Source organism: Triticum dicoccoides, chromosome 7B, assembly GCF_002162155.2.
Source record: "Triticum dicoccoides isolate Atlit2015 ecotype Zavitan chromosome 7B, WEW_v2.0, whole genome shotgun sequence".
Classification (NCBI taxonomy): domain Eukaryota; kingdom Viridiplantae; phylum Streptophyta; class Magnoliopsida; order Poales; family Poaceae; genus Triticum; species Triticum dicoccoides.
In genome coordinates, this window is record NC_041393.1 from 372,354 (window position 1) to 383,478 (window position 11,125).

Genomic DNA, 11,125 nt, shown 5'->3' on the forward strand with positions numbered 1-11,125 from the left:
CCAAAGCCTAGTCAGATTGCCGGCCCCCACGTGTATTTTCCTACCTATCATATACAAATTATTGATTTTCAACAGGTTTTTCCAGCAAGGTGAGTTAGAGAAACGAGGACCCACAGTGGCAACAGTTTGGTTTCGCAAGTATCTAGCCCTGACAATATCTTGCCAGATCCCTTTCTGGGTATCTAGTTCCTACCACCACTTTAGCATTGGACTAATATTTTGTCTGCGTGAATCTTTAACTCCGAGCCCACCCTTATCTTTTGATCTACAGTTTCTGCTCCATCTAACCAAGTGGTATCTTTATTTCTTATTGCACCCTTGCGAGAAGAATCTCCTTCTATGTTTATCCAGCTTCTCCACGAAGGTTTAGATTTGGATTGAGATTTGGATTTGGGTTTGGATCGGACGGCGTCGGATCCCTCATCCTCTCCCCTCTTTGGGTTTGGGTTTGGCTTTGGCAGCGTAGGGAGGGGATCCAGTCCAGTCCAACCCTCGTCCTCCCCCCTCTCCCTACCCCGGCCGTCGACTCCCAACCGCCGCCGCCGTCGCCCTGCGAGAAAGACGGGTGAGATGTCAGCCGGCCAGCCGAGGAAGCGGCCCCCGAACGCGCCGCCGCCCAACCACCACCAGCAGCAGCAGCAGCACAAGAGATCGAGCAAGCGGGCGAGGGGCTCCCCTCTGCTGACCCTCAGCTCTCACATCCACCTCCGCTGGGATGACCGCTCCAGGCGGGCCCTCCCCGCCGACGACCAGATCGGCATCCCCTGGCGCCACCTCGCCCCCTTCATCGACTCCCCGCCCCGCGCCCGCCGCGCCCTCGCCCTCGCCGACGTCGCCCCCGTCCCCAGGCGGATTTTCTCCCTGGGCGACATCCCTCTCCTCGGTGGGGTGTTGTCCTACGAGGTACTAATCTGCTCTCCTCTCCTTGCTAATATATATATTCCTGCTGAGGGAGGGATTCCTGCCTGCTAGGTCTGGGACGCCTGCCTGACGGAGGCCGACAGGAGGTTCCTTGCCAGGTTTCTTCCGGCCGGCTCCGATGCCGAGGAAGCAGTGCGCCATTTGCTCACAGGGGAAAATCACCACTTTGGGAACCCCCTTGTAACCTGGCAAGTATTTCTTTTCTTTTTTCTTTTCTTCATTCAGTTTGCTACTACTTATACTAGTACACACCCTGCTTCATGTTCCACACGCACACACATTTGTCATCATAATTTCTCTTCATTAGCTTCTGTTGCACTCCAGGTCCTCTTCTCTTTGCTCTGCTCATCTTCATCCAGACGCTATACTTCACAAGGAGCAGCAAATCAGAGCCGATAACAAGGCATATCATGCACTGTTGAACAACTACCATTCCGAGTATGCTGCTAATATTCTACTCCATTCTGCTCGTATTGCAGTGCAATTTCTTAACAACACCCTAACTTAACTATGCAGCATCACTGAGACCCTCACCAGGTGGAGGGACAAATGGTTAACTTGTGACAATCCAAAAAGCTTGTTCAGGTTATTCTCTCCCCCTCTCTCAGGTTTTTTTTTATTCAATGCTTTTGCTTCTACATCTTATTGGCAGTTGCTCGTTCATCTTCTCCAGAATGACCAACTTGTGAACCACACACACACACACACACAACTTGATGCTCCTGCTGACCTTTGAATAGTTTTATGATTATTCACTGAGATTTAAGGAAGTTTCTTTTTAAGCAGCTACTAAAGTTACTATAAAGTTGGGTCATCTATTTTGGAACGGAGGGAGTAACTTTTCAAGCTCCTTTTTTACTCCTTAGCTTCTGGCTTGCCGCCCAGCCTTTAGGAATTATCATTGGATTGGCACTTCCTTTTTTGTTATCTTGTGAAATATATATCTCTCCTATATTTTTACTACTAGTTTGAATACCCTGGCGATGCTTCGTTAGTTGCTGGCTCTTACAAAAGGAAAAGCTCATGTGTTTTGGATTATTCTGACTTGAAGCCTATTATTGCTTATCTCGTGTAGGGATAACCTTGCTAAACAGCGACGAGGGGACCGGCAGTCATCCGGAGAAAATGTCATATTTTCTAACGCTCCTAAGAATGCAATACCCATGAAGGTTGTACGAAACGGTGATGTCACAAAGTATATGTCATATATTAAGGTAAACTTTTTGGTGCTTAGAATAGATTTTTGCTTCCGCTATGCTGGAGTGGAAATGTAAATAAAGTTCAAGCCATTGCAGTTCTTCTTATAACATAATAGTATAACCAATCGTATAACACTTCTGTTTCTAATGCAGTGTCAAGCTTTAATTTGCTTCTTCAACCCAGTAGCATCGAATTCATTTAGGACTAAAGTAACTGTTAGATCTGACATAAATCCAGTTTTCTGAAATATTTTCCTGCTGGACTGTTGAATTTCTGATTGTTGCATCCATCAGCCACAGCCGATAGTAATATACCATGTTCCCCTTATGAGGATGCCATGTTGTTTGGATGTATCTACCAGCAATTGTTTTCAATGTACTGCTGATGTTATGCTTATCTGGAATCACAGATTTACTTTGGTGTGCCTATTTTTCAGGTCAGCAGGGCTCAACATGATCTTGTTAAGAGAATGAAACAATCTGGTGATGGCATTCAGACAAGACATCTTGTTGGTGTTATTGGTGATATCGATAACTTTCATGTGAAACCATATGAGACACTGATGGAGGATGAGAAACAGAAACTGCACGATCATTGGTCAGTAATAATATCTTGATTTTGTTTGTTTTTACTTTTGATTGGTCTTTTCTTACGTCAAACTATACCCATGCTAGGGTCATTCTGTCATGTAAAGAACTCCCTGCTGCTTTCAAGGCCCGCCGGGAAGAGAAGTTGGTTGCTGAGAAATTAAGGAGGTCTTTGTGCCTTGAAATTGCAGAGAGGAATATGTCTGAGGTGGAAAAGGTTTGCTATGCCTTACCATTTTGAGCACTTCTACTTTTATATGAAGAACATGATGCGGAATTTACTTCTGTATGAAAATAGACTGGATTTTTCGCTTAGATGGGTTGAGCGCACATGATGTCAAACTGCTTGCACATGCATCTCTTAACAAATCCCGGACTAAGTTGTAGATGCTTGCTTCAAAAGACATGCTGTTGATAGTATTTGGTACAGCTATACATCTATTGTGCACGAGAATAGCAGGTTTCTTACTACACATTGCTGCCCAATGGGTCATTATACAATTTTATGATGGCAATGTATTAGTAATCATGCAGCACAGTCGGTTTAGGCACCGGGTAAACATGAAAATTTGCAAAGCATTTCTTATTTATTATGTATTCATTTAAAAGTTATGGTTAGTTTCTAACAATCTGCCTTCTAATTTTTTTATGAGAAGGCAGAGCAGTTAGGTGTCAGAACCGCAGAAGTTGGGCAAGATGGCGCTTATCGAAATAGTGGCACCTCAGATGGACAGGAAGAACTGGTAGAGCACTCGCCTCAGGATGTGCCGCAATCCGGGAATAATAGCAGCGCAGGTCTTGAAGATGAAGAAGATGCCAATGATACAAGTGATACTACTGATACATCCACAGACTCTCATGACAGCCCAAACACGACAGATCAAGATGGCAATGATGGCAATGGTACGAGTGATACAGGTACATCCACTGACTCTCATGACGGCCCAAACGTGACAGATCAGGATGTTATGGACACGAATAACACGAATATACATACCCAGAGTCAGGGTACCTCAGACGAGCAAGATGAAGAAGTTGAAAAGATTAGCAGCACAAGTGCTAAAAGTGGCGACAGCTCAGACGCGCAAGATGAAGTCCCTGTGGATATAAGCTGTAGGAACGGAATCTCCCAGAGCGATCCAGGCATGGCAGATGATGATATGGAAGACACCAGCTGCAATGATACAACTCTCCAAGACCATCACATTCCAGATATGCAATCTCAGGAGCCCAAGGCCATGAGCGGCACGATCTCACCTATTCAAGGCCTCAACAGCCCGAATATGCTAGTTCAAGATTGCAAGAAGACTGGCTATATAGGTTTTCCTATTCATGTTCATGGCGGTTTCGATGAGCAAACTGACGACTTGAAGAACATGTGCTACCCGAGTGCCTCAACTGGACATGACAATAAAAAAGAGATGAATGGCATGATTCTTGATCAAAGAGAGACTGATGATATCTCAATGATGCCCTCTGATAGTACTTTGAGCAGGCAAACTAATGTGGAAGGTCCTGAACTAAAAGGGCCTGCAAAATGCGAGAAAGAATTATGGCAGTCAGCAAGCTCTGTGGATTCCTTTTACCACCCTCCGGGGAATGGCCTATACGCACAATCAGGTGCCCTGCAGCTTAAACATCATCTGTCTGGAGGGCCAGCAACTTGTATGATTGACTTGAAGGTAGATGACAGACGCAGACAGCAAACTCAAATCGGTGTTCCTGCTGCGCAACCGATGAGCAATTCAGCATCTCTGTTGCAACCATGCACCAACCAGCTAAACGGTGAGCAGCTCCTAAATGGCACAAAGGGTGTCGGAATGGTCCCCTCTTATTCCCTGGGACATGTGAACGGCATGAAACAGTCTATGGGCTTGCATTCCATGACAAACGGACACCTAGCTCAATCTGGCCTGGCCCAAGAGCAGATGCAATTGCTTGGTGAGAGGCACAGCGGACTTTACTCGCAGCAAGTTGAGAACAACATCAACATGTATTCCAGTGCAACGCTCTGTACTCAGAACAGCTTTCCTATGGTCGAGCCGCAAAGTTTTGCGGGTCACGTGCCTGCAGATCGGAGTCGCAGCTGGTTCCCTGATGAGGACCAACCATCACATAATAATTGGTCTGGAATGGGATCAAACGGCGTCGTTTTAGGCCAGGATGTGCCTGGCGGGGATGGGAGTCTTCTGAGCGTCCTGTCCCAGTACAAGCAGCAGGTATCTTCACGCCCGCCGGGCTCTGACCAGCTGCTCCTTGGAGGAAGGAGGAATCTAGTTGCTCCTCTTGGTGTTGCTGAGAACATGGTTCTTCCATCCCCAGATGTGTATGGTTACACCCACCAGAATAATGTGGCAAGCAGCCAGGTAGACAGCAATCTGCAATGGGCACAGGGAATGACCCATCCTTCTTCCTCTGCTGCTTGTTTCAGGCAGTTTGGTGGAGGGCCCTGGTCAAGATAGCATCTCATCTCACCTCACCTATCTGTCTCTGGCTGGTTGTATATGTTCTCCGATTTATTCCTGAGATTGCGGGAGGAGGCGGTTTTGATAGATTTGAGGGCAGATTTGTTGGTGTACATAGTGTGCCAGGGTGTAGATATGCGAGTTGCGGCGCAGAGAAGAAAGAGAATGAATAAGGGCTTCTTCAGTGCAACTCCATCTGAGGTTTAGATTAGAATGTTTTTATTCTTCTTGGAATTTACAGAATAAGGAGATGCTGCCCCCACCAGCCAGGAGTTTGTTTTGTAGTGTCGATTATTCATGGTGAATTCAAGAATTTGACTTCATTTGGTGGTACAATTTTGTCGCTGTACTTTGTACTCTGTCTCTGATGAATATGAGATATGTTGCAATGCCTTTCTTTGGGTGAGATTCAAATTGCTCTACAAGAATATTTGTTTTAAACTCACACTATCTAGTGGCGCTACCTTATTTGAATATTTGACAGAGAATTTCAAATTTATGCCATGTGACTAGCATATGACCTAATTTTTTAAGTTAATTTTATGATTGAACTTGAGGTTCAAAATTTGAGGAGGCCATAGGAGTTTTTTCTTATTAAAAATGACCCAATCTATTATAAAGGTTCATCATATGAACAAAGCACCCAAAACATAATAAAAAGAGTTAATTACATCTGGAGTACATAAACTTGTGCTGCGGTAAAATGACCATACAAAAAACCCATAAAAGTGGTACATTATTTTGATGTTGTATCATATAGGTAGGGTATTACCTCACCATGATGGCCCGAACCTGGGTAAAGCCCTCGTGCTAACCCTCATCTGACACTTTTAGCTACGTTCTCTATCCTACTGAGGGATCTGACGGTTTTTCTACCAGCAGTTTGTGTTAATCAGTGTCGGAAGTGATAGTTAGTATGATGCAATCATGTTCTTTAGGTAAATTCGGTTTCAATTCTGTCCAAATTAGTTTGCAATTCTATCCAATTACTATTTATCTCAATTTGCAGTTGAGTAACAAATTACAGTTGCTCAATTGACACCTTGGACAAAAACTTCACATATCAACTTGAGAAAACCCGACATGATCCATTTATTCTTCTTCGGCATACATCGATCTACAATCACACAAACCGCATAATAACCAATGCAACCCCATAATAAAGAACAACACTTGCAAACACCACAAATATTACAAACAAAACTCTCTTCCCCTTATTTTGCTCTACTCATTATGTTGATTCCTCTCTTGCTTCATCCTACAGATATCCCGATCCTTCTCAAACTGAGCCTAGCCTTTTGCAGCTTCTTGTTTTCCTCTACAAGCTTGTGAAGCACATTCAGTCAAATTTCCAGACAGTAAAAATAGAGTGAACCTAAAAACCTATTTGATAGCTCTGAAATCGTCGTCCTGCATCAAATCCTTCATTGCACACTCTAAGAACCGGCGTCATTTTTGCGCCCATGGATTCAACCCTATCATGTTGGCCAATTTCACATGACCCAATCTCATCCACCTATTTCATGACTAACATTAGCAGAACACCATCATGCATCCAGTAAAGAATGCACCTTCATGGCTTTTTTGGAGCCAAAATGAAGCTATGAGGTCATTCTCCATTTTCTAGCCATGTCACTGGGAATCACTCCTAAAGGTAGTGTTACTGGGCTTGATTCTTGACGGGTCAATACCCATTTTACAGACAGTGTCTTGATAAATCAGGTTAAGACTGTTGCCGCCGTCCATAAGGACTCGAGTGATGTGGTATCCATCAATGATTGGGTCGAGTACTAGGGCCGCCGAACCTCCATGACGGATACTAGTTGTGTGGTCCCTGCGATCGAAGGTGATCGGGCAAGCCGACCATGGGTTGAATTTTGGGGCGACATGCTCTACGACGTAGACGACCATGGGTATGCCATTCCGAGAAGAACCGATTCAAAGTAAAGTTCTGTCAAGATTATCCTTTTCCTCTTTCTCCTTTTGTTCTCTTCAGTTATGTAAGAAATCAGGTCTACTTGATCTGATGTTATGGAGCTACACAACAATTACATAATTAGGCATCAATCATTTCTAAATATGAATCAGCAAACTAAAAATGGCCCAATCTATTATTATAAAGGTTCATCATATAAACAAAGCACCCAAAACATAATAAAAAAGAGTCATTACATCTGAGCACATAAACTTGCGATGCGGTAACATAACCATATATAAACTAAAAAACCCATAAAAGTGGTACATTATCTTTGATGTTGTATCATTTAGGTAGGGTATTACCTCACCATGATGGTCTGAACCTAGGTAAAGCCCTCGTGCTAACTCCCCTGTGATACTTCTAGCTACGCTCTCTACCCTAATGAGGGATCTGATGTTTATTTGTACCATCAGTTTGTGTTAATCAGTGGTCGGAAGTGACGGTTAGTATGATGCAATCATGTTCTTCGGTTAAATTTGGTTTCAATTCTGTCCAAATTAGTTTGCATTTTCAGTTTGCAATTATATCCAATTACTATTTAGCTCAATTTCCAGTTGAGTAACAAATTACAGTTGCTCAACCGACACCTTGGCAAATTGTAGCATAAAAAGGACAAAAACTTCACATAATCAACTTCAGAAAACCCGACATGTTCCATTTATTATTCTTCAACATACATTGATCTACAATCACACAAACCGCATAATAAGCAATGCAACCACATAATAAAAAACAACACTTGCAAACACCACAAATATTACAAACAAAACTCTTTTCCCCTTATTTTGCTCTACTCATTCTGTTGATTCCTCTCTTGCTTCATCCTGCAAATATACTGATCCTTCTCAAATAGAGCCTTTTGCAGCTTCTTGCTTTCATTTGCAAGCTTGTGAATCACAAGCCTTTCTCTCCCTTGCCATTTTGACCAGTCCACCTCAAGTACCAATAGGAGTGTAACCCGTGTAAATTTTAAAGAAACACATTCAGTCAAATTCCCAGACAGTAAAAAAATCAGTGAAACCTAAAAAACCTAATTTAGTATCGGGCAGCTCTGAAATCGTCGTCCTACATCAAATCCTTCATTGCACACTCTCAGAACTGGTGTCATTTTTGCGCCAATAGATTCAACCCTATCATGTTGGCCAATTTCACATGACCCACTCTCATCCACCTAGATTTCACCAACATGCATCAAGTAAAGAACGCACCTTCATGGCTTTTGTAAGCCAAAACGAAGCTATGAGGTCATTCTCCATTTGCTAGCCATGTCACCAGCTTGGTTGACGCCGTTGTTCCCGTCGTAGATCTCGCCTCTCAAGGGTGCACGACGACCCAATAGAGTGCCCCACCTTCTTCCCTCCCTCCATGGCATGCACACGATAAGTGGGTGTGGCGTCGCCATCGCTGTCGGGCGTTGAGCTAGGGATTTGGAGAAGGGGACATGGGAATGAGATAAAACATAGAGGAGTGGCATGGGTTAATTAGCATATATTTTAGGGGTCTTTCCATAAAAAGACACATGCACAACTTGCTTTTTCTGGCATATGTGGTGCCCAACGTGGCTATTTTGGGTGAGGTTTTTGCCTAATTGAGTCCGCATCGAAGATAACGTACCACTTTTATGGGTTTTTAAAATTCATGTATGGTTTTGTTATCGTCACCCAAGTTTATGTACCCAGGTGTAATTATTAACCTAAAAAAACATTGAGTACCTAGACCACCAACGATCACCATTGTTGTCGTCAGGACAATACATTGTCGTCACGCCCCTACTAAAGTTGGTTCGACCTTGTCTATTAGAGCCAGGAGGTCTTTACTTGACACCAAATCTATCTGTCACACCCATATGATGAGAAAATCCTAACCTAGCTACCCTAAGGAGATGGCATCAATCTACACCGAAGCTCCGTCGATTCCGCCCCGACGAACAAACTCAAGGAAGATTGAAGCCTAAAAGACCAACTCGAAGATGAAGCGTCGTTGTCAACCCAAGCACTGCCCCTTTGAGGAAAAAAAAATCCTAACCTAAACTACTGACCGGTGACGAGGCACCTGGATCCCTCTCCTAGTTCGAGTGGTAGGCGGGGATGAGTGTTGTGGTCATCACAGTCGCAAGAGGGAAAGAATCACCAAACAAGTAAGCTATATAAGAGGAGTTATATGCATACATCACTTAGAGATACTAAGTTCCCACGGAATGCAGTCCTGGAGAGCTCCTACATATTTTACTCGGAGTGGACCTGGTCTGTCATGGACAACACTTGCATACACCACAATATACTACAAATAAATATATTTGAAGGAAATATGCCTTGGAGGCAATAATAAAATTGTTATTTATATTTCCTTATATCATGATAAATGTTTATTATTCATGTTAGAATTGTATTAACCGGAAACTTAGTACATGTGTGAATACATGGACAAACAAAGTGTCCCTAGTATGCCTCTACTAGACTAGCTCGTTAATCAAAGATGGTTAAGTTTCCTAACCATAGACATGTGTTGTCATTTGATGAACGGGATCACATCATTAGAGAATGATGTGATGGACAAGACCCGTCCATTAGCTAATTAGCATAATGATCGTTTAGTTTTATTGCTATTGCTTCCTCCATGACTTATACATGTTCCTTTGACTATGAGATTATGCAACTCCCGAATACCGGAGGGACACCTTGTATGCTATCGAACGTCAAATGTAACTGGGTGATTATAAAGATGCTCTACAGGTGTCTCCGATGGTGTTTGTTGAGTTGGCATAGATCGAGATTAGGATTTGTCACTCCGTGTATCGGAGAGGTATCTCTGTGCCCTCTCGGTAATGCACATCACTATAAGCCTTGCAAGCAATGTGAATAATGAGTTAGTTACGGGATGATGCATTACGGAACGAGTAAAGAGACTTGACGGTGACGAGATTGAACTAGGTATGATAATACCGACGATCGAATCTCGGACAAGTAACATAATTATTTTGTGTGCCACGCCCTTTCTCTCCGCTCATGCCTGTTTGTCCAAAAAAAGAAAAGTAAGCTCATGCCTAATAATGCCATGTCATCATAATTATTTTGCTAAACAAGTAGTTAAGCTATTCAAAATAATTTGGAACTTTGTGTGCCACGCCCTTTCTCTCCGCTCGCCGATGCCCGCGCTACAGCGCTGCTGCTGCGGCCGCTCGCCCACACAAGCCCGCGTGCCTGCTCCTGACCCTGCTGCTGCGTTCTGCTTTGCTACTGGTGCTACTTGCTCCTGCTGCTTGCCGCTACTGTTTTGCCTTGCTTGCTACTAGCTGCTGCTGCCGCTCTTGGCCCTGTACATGGCCGTGTGTGTGGCCGGCTGGGTTGTGTTCAGTAATGGCCGGCCCATGTTTAATTAGTCTAGCTAGTATTAGTTTAGGAGTACTAATTTTGCCCATTAGCAAATGCCAAGTGGTCCCATGATTGTTAATCTAATTAACTAAAATAGTTTCTTTGCTGCCTATGGCTTGTGGGCCACACCCTCCCCATTTGACCAGTCAAATTGACTTGGTCAACTCGAATTAGTATTACTAATTCCAGAAAATTGATAAAGCTTTGGAAATTCGTAGAAATTCATCCGTAACTCGGATGAAAATACTTTGTACATGAAAGTTGCTCCGAACAATGAGACGAACCCGAATATGTTGTCCGTTTGTCGGTCACACGTCCCTAGCCTTGCGAGCATGCAACCGCCCCCCTCCCCCGTTTCGTCTGTCCGAAAATGCCAAACTTCGGGAAAACTTTCCTGGATGTCTTCCCCTTCGCCAGTAGCACCTAGTACTGCGTTAGGTCACACCTAGCATCGTGTATTGTCATGTTATGCTTTGTGATGCTTTGATTGCTCTGTTATTTATTGTGTTCCCCCTCCATTTTTTCTTTCCGGTAGACCCTGAGACCGCTGCCGATACCATAGTGATCGACTACATCGACGATGACTCCTCCTTGCCAGAGCAA

General features: G+C 43.7%; 1 protein-coding gene across 1 annotated transcript; it reads left to right on the forward strand.

The window, feature by feature from the left end:
- The first annotated feature begins 441 nt into the window (after positions 1-441).
- LOC119342210 lies at positions 442-5,587 on the forward strand. Its single transcript, XM_037614060.1, has 8 exons — positions 442-903; positions 973-1,109; positions 1,246-1,359; positions 1,438-1,506; positions 1,997-2,135; positions 2,558-2,718; positions 2,796-2,925; positions 3,365-5,587. The coding sequence occupies exons 1-8, from the start codon at positions 571-573 to the stop codon at positions 5,168-5,170; spliced, it is 2,889 nt and encodes a 962-aa protein (XP_037469957.1). The 5' UTR covers positions 442-570; the 3' UTR covers positions 5,171-5,587.
- The last annotated feature ends 5,538 nt before the right edge of the window (positions 5,588-11,125 follow it).

Excerpts from the sequence above, each read along its gene's own strand:
- LOC119342210 (XM_037614060.1), top strand. The coding sequence starts at position 571 with ATGTCAGCCGGCCAGCCGAGGAAGCGGCCCCCGAACGCGCCGCCGCCC. Across the intron at positions 2,136-2,557 it reads AGTATATGTCATATATTAAG|GTCAGCAGGGCTCAACATGA; the intron begins GTAAACTTTTTG and ends CCTATTTTTCAG. Across the intron at positions 2,926-3,364 it reads ATATGTCTGAGGTGGAAAAG|GCAGAGCAGTTAGGTGTCAG; the intron begins GTTTGCTATGCC and ends TTTTATGAGAAG.